The sequence below is a fragment of the Pelodiscus sinensis genome, chromosome 1, assembly GCF_049634645.1.
Source record: "Pelodiscus sinensis isolate JC-2024 chromosome 1, ASM4963464v1, whole genome shotgun sequence".
In the NCBI taxonomy this organism is placed as follows: domain Eukaryota; kingdom Metazoa; phylum Chordata; order Testudines; family Trionychidae; genus Pelodiscus; species Pelodiscus sinensis.
The window spans coordinates 52,339,480-52,354,452 of NC_134711.1; the positions used below are offsets into that span (position 1 = coordinate 52,339,480).

At 41.3% G+C, this 14,973-nt stretch overlaps 1 protein-coding gene across 10 annotated transcripts in view; it reads left to right on the top strand.

The window, feature by feature from the left end:
- Nucleotides 1-14,973, top strand: part of CNTN1 (contactin 1) — a 393,162-nt gene that overhangs the window by 273,135 nt on the left and 105,054 nt on the right. For all 10 annotated transcript variants that reach the window (XM_075930024.1, XM_075930057.1, XM_075930017.1 and 7 more), the window contains 2 exons: nt 3,797-3,924; nt 5,994-6,169. In XM_075930024.1, the coding sequence (XP_075786139.1) occupies nt 3,797-3,924; nt 5,994-6,169 (304 nt within the window). The remainder of the gene's footprint in view (nt 1-3,796; nt 3,925-5,993; nt 6,170-14,973) is intronic.

Sequence of the window (14,973 nt, forward strand, 5' to 3'; positions counted from 1 at the left end):
AGAGAATGATACAGTCGGGATTGATATGGAGGAAGTTATTTACCCATGATATAATGTGTAAACCTGTGGTTACACAATAAAATTACTAGGCAGCAGGTTTAAAATAAACATAAAGAAATTCTTCACATGGTGCACAACCTATGGAACTTGTTGGAGCTGTTGTGAAGGCAAAAGGTACAACTGGATTAAAAAAGGAATTAGTTCAGTTAATGGAGCATATCAATGGCCATTAGCCAGAATAGTCAGAGATGGAACCCCATGCTTTGGATGTTCCTAATCCTCTGACTGCCAGAAGCTGGGATTGGGCTATAGTTGATGGACCACTCAATAAATTGTCCTGCTCTGCTCACTTCCTCTGAGGCATCTGTTAGAAGACCAGATACTGGACTAGAAAGACCATTTGTCTGACACAGTATAGACATTCTTACGTATCCCGAGTATATATCTTCTACATATGCACAGTGCTCCTTGTTCCTCACCCACTCTGGCTTGGTGAGGGAATAAAAACAAATCTGGACTCAGGATCTCTTGAACTCTCAGGTTTTAAGATCAATTTAACTATAAATTCCCTATTCTGATTATACTGCCACTGTGTTTCACTGATTTACAAGCATGATGCACAGCTCCTGTGCTGTGAAACAGCAGAGGCATTATTGCTGGAGCATGCCAATTGTATGTCAGTAGCCTGTTGGCAATTTACAGATATACCATGCAGATACATTGACAAAGGCATACAGAAAATCTTTACTTACACACGGTATAATTAAAAATTGATTTAATGCTTAATATAATGTTTCTCTACTTTATTTCTCTGAAATATATACGCTGCTATGTTCTTCAGTTCCTGGTTTTTGTCATAGCTCTTTAAGGGTATGTCTACACTACCACCCTAGTTCGAACTAGGGTGGTAATGTAGGCAACCGGAGTTGCAAATGAAGCACGGGATTTGAATTTTCCGGGCTTCATTTGCATAATGAACGAGGTGTACCAGTAGTTCGGATTAGAGAGCCTAATCCGAACTACCTACTCTATGCCGCGTGTAGCCGTGGGCACGGAGTCCAAACTACCAGGGCTTTAAAAATGGCGGCGCCCGGCATGATGCAAATGAAGCCCGGGATATTTAAATCCCGGGCTTCATTTACAACTTTGGTTGCCTACATTAACCACCCTAGTTCAAACTAGGGTGGTAGTGTAGACATACCCTAATAGAGTTTAAAGAGAAGCTAGATAATTTCATGGAGGTTAGGTCCATAAAAGGCTATTAGCCAGGGGATAAAATGGTGCCCTTGGCCTCTGTCTGTCAGAGACTGGAGAGGGATGGCAGGAGACAAATCGCTTGATCATTGTCTTCGGTCCACCCTCTCTGGGGCACCTGGTGCTGGCCACTGTCAGTAGACAGGATACTGGGCTAGATGGACCTTTGGTCTGACCCAGTACGGCCATTCTTATGTTCTTATGTTCTTATATTTACAGCCCAAGACCAGGGGTCCTCCTCTATAAGGCATACCAAACAAGGCACAAAGAGCACTTCTGTTTGCCACGCTGGCTAGCCAAAAGTCACACACAGAGTCTCCTACACACTCCAGCTTCTTCTGTATGACAACTAGTACCTCACCATACACAGATAATTATGAAAATCAGTCTCACCAAATCTGAACAGCTTCTTCTGATCCCAAGGGAACAGCCCCATTCCTAGGTCAATTCATACCTCAGATTTTACCCAAAAGAGCATGCAGAGCCAATCCTTTAAAATCGAAAGGCTTATTAGTAAAGAAAGAAAGAAAAGGTTGAGAGTAAAATTGTTAATGGAAACTAATTACATACACCAATTATGGTGGAAAAGTCTGCTTTCTTATAAGTCTCTGGAATACAACCTTTGTTAGGATGGGTCATCAGCTCATCTGGGTTCAATTCATAGCAAAGATGCTCCTGAAGTGATGACCTGGAGTGAAGATAAATAGAGGAACCTCAAGGGTCCTTTTCATAATCTTGCCCATGTGGATGGAATTCCATTCTTCTCACTGGGTGTGTCTCAACTAAATGGCTCCGTCAATGGAGCCATGTAGATTAGGAAGGACGGCAAAGGGAAATGAGGCGGCGATTTAAATAATCGCCTCTTCATTTAAATCAAAATGGCTGCCACACTGCACCTATCAGCTGATTGTCGGCACAGCGCGGCAGTCTAGATGGAGATCTGCCGACCCCAGAACCCTTTGTTGGAAGATCCTTTATGCCTCGTGAAACAAGGCTTTCAGAATCTGCCAACGAAGGGTTCTGGGATCAGCAGACCTCTGTCCTGACTGCCGCACTGTGCCGACAGTCAGCTGATCAGTGCAGTGTGGCAGCCATTTTGATTTAAATGAAGTGCCGATTATTTAAATCGCCGCCTCATTTCCCTTTTTCAAGTAAATTAATCTGCATGGCTCCGTTGATGGAGCCATGTAGTTTAGACGTACCCACTGTGTGAAAGTACCTCCCCAACTGGAATTTGCCACATGAGTAAGTCACCTGTCTGTGCATGACTCAGCACTTTAGGCAACCAGCTGGTCTGCAGGTTCACAGCAAAATTCCACAGATGGGGATCGGCACCACTTAAAGTCCATTGTCAGTCAAGTACTCCAATTCACTTGACTATCCGCCCTTTCAGAGTAGGTGGGTGAAGCCAATTGATATATCCCAGAAGCAAATATTTGAAATACCGGTACAAAGCCAATATTTGTAAGTTCAAATACAAAAACCATATGTGCATATGAATAGAAGACACAGAATCAGTGAATCATCTGCTTTCAATAGACACCTCACTTGGCCTACTTGGTACAAAATGTAGTACAAACATACAACAGTGGTTGTAACAGTGTTTTGCATGTTCATATCAGAGTGCCTCTGCCATGAGGATTATATGAATCACAATCACCTGGAATTGGTTAGGCTGGTGACTGAATGTTTCTCCTGATTTATCATATACCTGTCTCTATTTGTTCCCACCCAACCCCAGCTCTTTCTTTCTTTCTTTCTTTCTTTCTTTCTTTCTTTCTTTCTTTCTTTCTTTCTTTCTTTCTTTCTTTCTTTCTTGTCAGATTGTGAATTCTCTGTTCCAAACTTCCTTTGTTTCACTCACTTGTGCTGTGCCTGGCACATCAGCGCCTTGGCACCTCTGGGAGCTAGCTACATTTTCATTGTGGTGGTTCCTACTGCATAGATGTATTTAATATTTTTATGCAAACTAATTATATTTATTTTATCTAGATGCTAAACTATGATATTACTTGAAGAGAGACTATAATCAGCCAAAGAAAATTAGTCTGGTTGTCTCATCCCAATCCATAGTGTGAATTTGTCTGTATGGTTTGGAAATCCCTGCTAAAACAAAACAAAACAAAAACAAACAAAAAACAGGAGTGAAATTGTAGGGCGATGGTAGGTCAAAATATCATTGGCAATGTTAACTGGAATAGCTTCCTTAGCACCTAGTTATAGTCCTTCTAATTCATCTTTCAATTATTTGAGTCTTAAACCTATACAACTAAAAGAAAAATATTGGATAGAACATAAATATGTGGAATACATCCCCCCAATTTAAATTGCATCCTTTATTGCCAATTCTATTAACCATGCCTAACTCTGGTTAAACCTTGAATGGGTGCTTGAGCATTTACAAATGCAATAATTAGACTGCAGCCATTGAGAGACCCTTATGAGGTTTTTTTAACATATTCAGGGATATCCATGGGAAACACAGTTCTTTCTGACAAAAATAACTATTTTAATTCATAGTATATTTTCACACTTTCAATAGGATATCTATTTGGGATGATGGTAGCCTGGAAATTGTTAATATCACAAGGTTGGATCAAGGCAGCTATACATGTTTTGCAGAAAATAACCGAGGAAAAGCTAACAGTACTGGTACTTTGGAAATCACAGGTAAAACTGCATTTTTGTTAGTTTGTTGCACATAACATGCCTCTTCAGGCCAAGACAGAGGGAGAGAGATGGGTCCATGACCATCCTCCTCCCTTCCTCTCCTTGGCTTCTCTTTGTTTCTTTTTCAGAGTGTTGTGGGGGTTAGTGAGTAATGCAATTAAATAAAACATTTATTTGAATTTACAAGCTGGTTTCATTCATCCAAATAAATGTGCTGATGTAACACATTGCCGTACTGGTATTAGGTGCTGATATATTTAATCAACTTTTTACAGCCCCTCAAATAACTGCAGGGAGGAGAAAGGGAAGATAGTGTTCATGAGCATCTGTCTGCCAGGCATCTAAAAAACCAACACACATTTGTGTGTTAAATGTATATGAAAAGAAAACAATTCCTGCAGCCAGGCTGTCTGTGGCAGTCTTGTTCAGCAACATGATGCCACAAGACAAACTTTACAACAGAAGAGTCACTCCATCAGAACAACATTTTTTGTAACTAATTCCCTGGACCACATGCAGTGATGTTTCAAATAGTCCGAAGAGTTTATTTTTAATCACAAGGTCTGTTTAATTAGTATAGTTATTTATTTCTCTTTATATTTTGTAGCTTTGTTTTTAAATCACTACATTCATCATTCTTAGTGTTCTGGAAACTTGTGTAAACAAATATACAACCCCTTTAAAGTGATACTATACATTTTAGAATAAACAAAATCACTGACTTAAATGATCTCTAAAGTTAAATATTTAAAACGTGTGTTTATAAACTAAACATAAGCCATTTCATTTTGTACCTGAGGACTCGGAGCTAGCTCATTTAAGGAGAGAAACCTAATGAAAGTTGCATCGCAACTTTAAAAAACAGTGATGACCAGCTAGTTGACAGATTTCAAAACTTAACACCTGTCATGGACATGGAAATTTGCCCTAGCCCTGTGTCCGCATGCTGGGGTGTGTCTGCACTTGTCAGTAAAAGGTTCTGGAAGTGGAAAGGTGGGGCAGAAAGTTTTCCGGAGCTCTCCACTGCCAGAGATTTTCCCGCTGTGGGAGTTTTTTCCTGTGGTCATGGAAAGCTCCAGCAGAGCCTCTGGGGAAACACCGCTGTAGATAAGTGGCACACCTTGGGCAAGTAGGGTGGGGTATGTACTTGTATACATTTTCACATCCTTTAGGCATGTCTTTGTTCACCTGAACCATACCTCAGCTAAATCTCTATCCTGTTATTTGTACCTGTGCTATATGGCTACATGAGTATGTAAACCCCACCACTGAAAGAAGAATGCAATGTAGACGTATCCCAAAATGACAGAAGACTTTACAATAAAAAACAAAATCCAGCAATAATTATAAAATCAGCTACCAAATGTACACACACGTACTAAAATACCATTCCCTTCTGTAACACTACACTCTTTGGTGTCTAAGCATGTGCCAGCTAAATTAGATCTGTATAGCAAGATCCCTGAGAAACCTCACGGCATCTCCTGCTCATTTATTCTTTTTCATAATTATAGAACACTCTGAGATTATACATATTTTCTTCTTTTTTTCTATTCTTCTTTGACTCTTCCCAAAATAACTATTTGCATTTCATGCATAATTAAACATTGTTTCTGAACAGATAGATTACAGTCCCCCATTACAGGGTAGAGCAGTGGAAACGAGAGCACTGAGCAGTACTCCCCATTCTTTAATTATACAATTTTTTTAAAAATTGTAAGGAACAAAAAAATGCATGATGGGTCCTGCAAAATGGGTCCTCTGATGTCTGTTCTGTAAATACAAATAACTCAGCATATAGCTGAGTATAGTCATCATGATCAGAGGTTAAAAATATGTATTCTCAGAGAATGAGCAAACAAAGGGCAAGGCATTTCAGGAGTAAGAGTGTTGGCACTTTCCTTAGGATCGCTCTCACTCCCCATTGTAGTCTGTTTCCCCCCTTTTGAAATGTAGTTGCATAAATAACATGTAAATCAGTTTGTTCTTTTCATGTCTGATCAAACAGCTAGATTTGCATCTGTGTATGTACTTATTAGAATTTTCCATGTTTCCTTTTAACTTCACAGAAGCTACAAGGATTACCTTAGCGCCAACTAATGTTGATGTCACAGTTGGAGAGAATGCCACCATGCAGTGTATTGCATCCTATGATACCACGTTAGACCTGACATTTATTTGGTCTCTTAATGGCTACATGATAGATTTTGAAAAAGAGCATGATCATTATGAAAGGAGTGTTATGGTAAGATTCCGCTGACCTTCATTTGATATTCTAAACTCTGGTTTTTGGTATCATGGAATACATGGGCTATGTCTACACTGGCACGATCTTGCGCCAGAAGTATGCAAATGAGGCTAAGCGTGGAATATTGCCAAGCCTCATTTGCATACCTAATGACCCGCCATTTTTGCAGAAGAGGCTCTTGCGCCAGAAGGAGCATCTACACTGCCCCTTCTTGTGCAAGAAAAACCCTCTTGCGCAATGCCACTATGCTGATTATTTTCAGGAAGAACGGCATTGCGCAAGAAGGTTTTTCTTGTACAAGAAGGGGCAGTGTAGATGCTCCTTCTGGCGCAAGAGCCTCTTCCGCAAAATGGCGGCTCATTAGGTATGCAAATGCGGCTCGACAATATTCCACGCTTAGCCTCATTCGCATACTTCTGGCGCAAGATCGCGTCAGTGTAGACATAGCCATGGTGTTTTCTGTATATTCAGGTTCATTGATTCACGCCCAGGAAAATGCATCTGGACTCACCTATTAAAGATACCTAGAATTATAAAATAAGGTCAAGTTCTCTGTTATTTACAGTTCATTAGTCACTTCACAATACAGAAATGAAGAAGTTGTTTATAAAATTTTGTATGTTCTAACATTTTTCTTTAGTGGTTCCCATTTTTCACTATAACAGCTTTTGTGGAATACCTGGTCACCATACTAGGGTTTGTTGAATTCTGATGAAAAAAATTGTCTGACAAATGCCGCTCTCTTTTTCTGATTATGAATTGTTCATAAACCTCTCCTGACTTGTTGGAATGTATATGAATAATTTAAACGGATGAATTGCAGCCAGTGTGCTATGTTAAATAGGTCACTTTGACTATTCACAGTATGCACCTTATAAGGACAAATTATGTGAGCCCTTCACTCCCTACATGTTTTTCTCTTGACTTCAAAGGAGTACTTCTGTGAATAACTTTATCCTAATATAAATAAGACATTTGTAGTCTGGTCCATAGTGTCATTTGGAAATGGCCTGCTGAAATATTTAAAATGAAAGAACAATGAATAATAAATCATAGTGAATAGGTAGGCTATCATCAGACATAGCACAAATAATCTCTAACGGGAAAGGTATCTGTCTTCCAGAATGTGAATGACAGAAGATGGATCACTTGATAATTGCCACCTTCTGTTCACTCCCTCCAAAGCTGTTGTCACACAGCAGGATATTGAGCTAGTAGACCATTGGTCTGACTCTGTATGGCTATTCTTATGTTCGTATATGTGTATATTGATTATTTCTGTCTCTGCTTTCTAATGAATATTTCCAGGGTCTGGCATAAGATGCTGAGTAGGAGAAAAAATTCAATAAGCATTCAGTCCGAGGTTTCATTTAAGGCTAAACAAGCTAATACAAAGTAACTCATTTTGGCACACATACAGAGGCATCCCAGATATTGTTAATGAGTACATGAAGTTATCTTGTTCCATCTGGTAGGACATTTCTCAGACAAGCACAAAATTTTGACTTGGATAGAAATCTTCTCTGGTTCAGTGTGTTCCCTGGTGTCGTCATATTTTAGCCTAAATATCTACAACATATTAGGGTCATACATGGTATATATTTATTTCCATATGCAGAAAGCTCCCATCCTGTAGCTTTGTGTGATTATGCAAAATTTAAATTATATAAAAAATGCACAACCATAAATTCAAAATACGGACAAGTTATCCAACCCAAACTATACAAACTAAAAAAAAAAAAAAAGCCCAAAATAAACAGCAGTAAAATAATAGCTCCCAAATCTTGCTATTCTCAACCATCAGCCCACCCTCTTATCAAAATCTTAAGAAAAACATTGGATTTTCCCACATGCCTAAGGTTAACCAATCCTGGTGCAGACTGCACATATGCGACCAAGCCCCAGAATTAAGCACCCATCACAGAAAAAGATGTCACCACTCTCCTTAATTTTAAACCAGGAAATGTTAACTCATTATATCTGCTAACCACAATTTAGGTGGTAATATATAGAGAGAACGGCCTTTATGGTAGGCTGGCCATGAACCACTTAGGGTTTGACAGTGGTAAATCGTGTGCTAAGCTGCACATAAAAGTTTACCAACATTTTAATATTCCATTCTTGGAGTCTTTCTGATTCCTAGACAGGCAAGGCTGTCTGATTTGGTGATTAAAAAATTTGGTTCTTTTTTTCCTTTCTCTATTTTTTAAATGTCAGTCCTTATAGCTGCAATAAAATTAAATACAAAATAATTTACAAATCAGAAGCAGAACTTAAACAAGATTTGCTTAACCCTGACTGTTATCATGGAGCTGTAATCATAAACATAAAAATGAAACATTCTGCCCAGGAGCATGCATATGATATGCATAATATCAACAGTCCCAAAAGATCACATTACTCAGTTCTCAGTACAATTTGGATCTACTTGAAATTTTTTTGATAGGATGATTTTATGTCAAAAAATTCAGTTTAATCAAAATTGAATTGTTTTATGGTAAATAGGATGAAATTCAATAGGGACAAATACAAAGTACTCCACTTAGGAAACAACAATACATTGCACACATACAAAATGGGAAATGACTGCCTACGAAGGAGTACTGTGGAAAGGGATATAAGATTCATAATGGCCCACAAACTAAATATGATTCAGCAGTGTAACATTGTTGCAAAAACAGCAAACATCATTCTAGGATGTATTAGCAGGAATGTTGTAAGCAGGACACAAGAACTAATTCTTTCCCTCTGTTCCACATTGGTTAGGCTTAAATTGAAATATTGTGTCCTGGTCTGGGCACCATGTTTCAGGAAATGTGGTCAAATTGGAAAAGTCCAAAGAAGAGCAACAAAAATAATTAAAGGTCTAGAAAACATGATCTGTAACTGAACATTGAAAGAATATTAGATTTGTTTAGTCTGCAACAGATAAGACTGAGAAGGGAAATAACATCTTTTAAGTACCTTGTAACTCCTGATGATAGGACAAGAACCATTAAAATGCATCAAGGGAGGTTTAGGTTGGACATTAGAATAAACTTTGTAAGTGCCAGGGTGGTAAACCACTGGAATGAATTGCCTAGCATATTGTGGAATCCCTACTACTGGAGATTTTTAAGAGTATGTTAGACAAAGACCTGTAAGGGATGGTATAGATGATGCTTGGTCCTGCCATAAGTGCAGGAGACTCTTCTAGTTGTATTATTCTATGGAAATGTGTCAATTTTGATCAGTTTTTCAGGAAAATGTCAACATGTTTCAATGTTGTTCATATATATGTATTATAATAAAATATTAATGTTATATTAAATGTCTATATATTTAATATAGTCATAATACATTAATATAACATATAAAACTTTAATATATTAATATGATATACAAGTTTAATGAAATAATGAAGTCAAGCATTAAAATGAAACATTTCAACACTATGAAAATGAAACATTTTGACTGTACTGAATGAAAATTTTCCAGAAAAGAATTTTTAAAAATAATCAGAAATTTAAAAAAAAATCTTTTTATAAAAGTTATAAAAATTTCCATGGGAAATTTTGGTTCTTGGCAACCTCTAGTCCTGATATATTTGTTTATTGTGAAGGTTAGTAGAAGCCCTCTTAATATCTTTCAATGAGAATTTGTCTGTACTCTGACATCGGACAAAGAAAGTAGTGTTCTAATGTCAGTTTCAGAGTAATAAAGTTCAAATACTTCAGGTTCGTTCCTGCAAAATACCTTATTGAAATCTGTGTTTCTGAACTCCAATAGTAGCATAATAAACATCTCTAGAAATGTACTTTATAGTTATAACCATCTCATTGCCATTAAAGAAAATGATAATTTCCATGTTTACATCTGAGCATTGCTTTACTGATGTGTATTTAAATTGCACTTCTGCACTGGACTCGCTATTTTGATGTTCCAGTAAACCTTATTCCAGGAGGAGTAAGGTGCATTTCAGAATAAAGATTTATTTCAAAATAAGAGCTGTGTAAACAGCGCCAAATTATTTCAAAATAAAGTATTTTGAAATTGACTCAAAATAAGCTTCGCAATTTGCATAGTTCAAATTGCGTAACTTATGTCGAGCTCCACATGCAGTGTAGAAGCACCCTTAATGTACATCAGGGAAAACACCAGAGACGGAGTGGAGTGATTTAAAATTAACTGCCAATGTTAACACCAAACAAATCATTCTGGGACAGCCTTTAAGAGAGCACTGAGGGTACGTCTACACTACAGCGCTAGTTCGAACTAACTTAGTTTGAATTAGTTAATTTGAACTAAGCTAATTCGAACTAACGTGTCTAGAACTAAAAACTAATTCGAATTAGCATTTTGCTAATTCGAACTAGCAAGTCCACATTGAGTGGACTCTGAACAGGGCTTAAGGCTGGCCGGAAGCAGTGCCGGCAGGGCATAAGAGGAGGACTTAGAGCATGGAGATGCTGTCTCAGGCTAGCCGAGGGGTGCGCTTAAAGGGTCCCGACCCCCACCCCGGACAGACAGTTCTAAGGGCTGCCCCGCTTGAAAACCAGTCCTGGCTTGGAGTGCCCGGAGTACCCACACTGGGCACATCACACCACTCGGCCATCAGACCGGCTGCACTTGCCGCAGGCTGCCATCTGGGGAGAGGGGGCAATCGGGGGGCTGCAGGAGAGCTTCCACCGCTAGAAGCCCACAGAGCCAGCCCAGTCCTCCCCATCGGGGGCTCGTACCCCATTCCTCCCTCACCTCCTTCCACTTACCCTTCCCTAGCCCCCCTTCTTATTGATGTACAAAATAAAGGACACGTGTGTTCAAAAATAGAAACTCTGTTTATTTAACAAAACTCGGGGAAACTGGGAAAAGGAGGTGGGAGAGGGGAAGAGAGAGGCTGGGAGAGGGGAGGGGGAAAACTGGGAGGAGGGATCTGAAAGGGGGAAGCAAGGGAAAGGAGGGGGTGGGGAAACTGAAGGATCAGGGGTGGGGGTCTCGCCGGGCCAACCGCCTCCCAGTACGGCGAGGGAGGGGGCCTCGGCGTCCCCGGGGGGATGGGGTGGAGGGTGCGGAGGTTGAGGTGGGGGGTGTGGACATTGAGGAAGAGGTTGTGGGGGTTGAGGAGGGAGAGGTGGAAGGAGGAGCAGGAGTGGGAGGAGGGACAGCAGTTGGGGGGACAGCTGGTGCAGGATCAGCACGGGGCACCATGCTCTGCAGCAGGAGCTGCAGGTTGGTGCTCAGCCCTCGGAGCTCAGCCAGCAGCTCGTGGCGGACCTGCAGGTCTTCCTGCATCCACGACCGTAGTGTGCGGTGCACGGCTTGCAGGGCCCCAAGGTGCTGGTCCCAGTATTCCTGCTCCGTGCTGGCGGTCCGGAGCAGGCCGCGGGTGCGGGAGCATGTCCCGGGCGGGGTGGTGCGCCCTGCACGAGCAGCTGGTGCAGCTGTAGAGAAAGAAGAGAAGTGGTTAGTTCTCCCTGGGGACGCAGAGGATGATGCCCAGCCCCCTCCCCAACTCCGCAACGTGAGGGTGACCATGTCCTGCACCGTCACAGCCTCTGTGCTTGTACAGAGGCCATGGTCAGGATGTCTGGCTCTCCCCGGGACTGGGAGCTGCCCCAAGACCGCACCCATGTCCCTGTGCCATGTATAGTGTGGCCGGGGCGGCAGGGGGGAAGGGAAGATGTCCCCTGCCTCCGTGTAGAGGGGACATGTGAAGGGAAATCATCCTGCTGGGTCCTGCCCCGGGGTCGGGAGCATGCCACGTCTCTTTGCACAAGCATGTGCCTATTGGGCAATGGCCCCTGGGTGTCACGCAGCTGGAGCCACCTGCCCAAGGGTGGCATGGCACGTGCTCGCACGTGCACAGGTGTCTGCGTGATCCGTGGAAGGCATGGCCCACGTGCGCGGTCCCTGGTCTCCCTCCCACCTCCCCCCCGAACTACTTAATTCAAACTACTTACCTGGTACGGTCTCCCTGGATGACACTGCTGGCGGTGACCCTTCTGGTGTGCCCAGGTCAGGGCCCTCTGGTCCCGGCTCGATGTCCCTCGGGCTGGCACGGACCACCCTGCCCCCCAATAGTTGGTGGAGGGCAGTGAAGTAGGGGCAGGTGGCAGCCCCTGCAGCGGCGCCGCCTCTTGTGGCCCTGGCGTACGCCTGGCGCAGCTGTTTAATTTTAATGCGCACCTGCTCCTGGGTGCGCCTGTGTCCCCTGCTGGCCATGGCGGCTGCTATGCGCCCATAAACGGCCGCATTCCTCCTCCTAATGCAGAGATCATGGACGTTGGGGGCCTGCCCCCAAACCTCAATGAGGTCCATGACCTCCGCACTAGACCAGGAGGCCGTGCGCCGTCTACGGCCCCTGGCTGGCCCCTGGGTGCTGGGGGACTGGGCAGAGGACGTGTCACTGGCACTGGCTGCCTGGCTCATCCTGCAGCCACTGGTTTGGGGCAGACACTGCTGGCAGGGCTGGCTGACTCTAGTGCCGTCTGGCCAGAGTCTACCCCTTTAAGGGCCCGGGGCTGGGGGAGAGGAGAAGAGTTTTCCTGGTTGTGCCCAGAGAGGCCACCAGGGGGAACCTGGGAAGGGCTAGCCTCCCACTAGTTCGAACTAAAGGGCTACACAGCCCTTAGTTCGAACTAGCTAGTTCGAACTAGGCATTAGTCCTCGTAAAATGAGGTTTACCTAGTTCGAACTAAGCGCTCCGTTAGTTCGAATTAAGTTCGAACTAACGGAGCGCTAGTGTAGCGCCTAGGAAAGTTAGTTCGAACTAACGTCCGTTAGTTCGAACTAACTTTGTAGTGTAGACATACCCTGAGAGAGTCTATAATAACCAGAGATGAGACACTACAGAAGGAGGACTCTCAATTACTACAAATTATTATTTCCAAGATGTATGGCTGGTGGGTCTTGCCCACATGCTCAGGATCTAATTGATCATATTTGGAGTCAAGAAGGACAAATTAGCAGGGACCCTTGGGGAGGAAGGTTCGCTTTTCTCAGCAGCATGGGGCATGCACCACTTGCAATTATAAACTAGTGTTAATGGTGGCTCATCCATAACTTCATTTGATTGTTAATGATTTGAGGACTTCAGGAAGTCAGGGGGAGGTTATAAATCTATTACAGAATAGATTATCAAGGTTCTGTGGCTGCAATGTGCAGAATATCAGACTGGATGATCCTGGTGGTCCCTTCTGGCCATAAAATCAGGGAGTCTGTCCCTTTCTGTTTAGATCTCAGGATTGCATTGAAGCAGTTGTTGGGGTTGGGATTTTTTGTCATATTTAATAACCAGGAAAAGTGTTAGGGTGCTTCTAAAAATTCTTGGTGTTCTGTACACATATCTGCCAGATTATTGTGTATGAAATACCCATGAGCAGTTGAATTCTTCATTTTATATATATATAAATATATATATATTCAAGTGAAATTAATTACAGATTAATTACAGATTTCATTTTACTGATCTATTCATGCCTTCTATTCTTTTTTTATGCTTGCTTGTACCTATGAGTTTTCTCTCTATCGTACCTAGCTTAGCTGGATGCATCTCGCAGTTTTTCGATTGTGCCACCAGGTGGCAGATTTGCATAAGATGTCTAATTCAATAGTAATTGGGACTTTAGACAGCCTCTAACCACACCTATTAGGTGGAAATAGGAGAATTATGTTTTACCATGCAACCTTTCATAAATATGAAAGAATAAATATTCCATTAGTAACATCATAATTGTTGTGTGCCACAGTTTCCTGTAGATTAAGGAGCTTCAGAGGTCTTTCTAATAATGGGGCTATTAATTTATTATTAGAGTGCTGATCAAAATGCTGAAACCTAATCATACTATTATCCGTCAGTAGCTGAAATAATGCTACTATTGCTGTCATAAATGCATAATGAAATAATAAAATGTATATAAATAGCTGAATACTGTACATCTTTTGTCTTGAGCTGGCAGCTTTGGTAGTGCCATCAGCTATTGAAGATAGAACTAATTTGAATTTCATTAGCACTATAACTCGTTTTTCAGAAGAAAACTTGTCAGTGTTATTTTCATCTCACAAGGCAAATTATGACAGTGCTGTCTAAAATGAAACAATATGTATTTCAATGTTAGTTCATGCTTTTTTCAAATAGTTTTCTACATTAATGGTACACTTTCAGGTTTCTACTCAACTGAACATTGTTCAATGTTGTGTTTGCCCAGGTATTTCCTTGAGTAGCTCAGCATTAACATGTTCTTTCAATATCCTAAAGAAATAACCATGGAAATTTAGCACTTCATGCATTCTCAATGCCTCTGACACCTCCATATTTCTTTACTGAATTTGCATGTATAGTTAAAGACTGAAGAGTTTACTATTTTTATACTGTAAAAATTAATATCCACAATCTAGAGAAATATTAAAATATTTTGTTACCAAAAGTGTTTTTAAATAGCTACCCTCTGAAAATAAAGGGCTCTATTTTCCCTGTAAAATGCTTATAGAATTCGCATTAATATTAATATACATACATAGAAGGGAGAATGGACTGCATGATCTCATTTGGTTTAGTAAGAATTGGATGTGTCCTCAAAGAAAGTCCACACTGACCACTTTAAGGTATCTTCTATGAAAACATCTGATCATGCCACCACTCAGTATTTTGACTTTGTCGATCGCTTTTGTTTTTCTTTAACAAAAAAAAAGTATCAGCATTTTCGTAAATAGTTTGGTCTTTTCTATACTACAGAGCTTTGTCAACCCAAGTTAAACCAACTACAGGCAGTCCCCGACTTACGCGGATCCGACTTATGTCGGATCCGCAGTTATGAACGGGG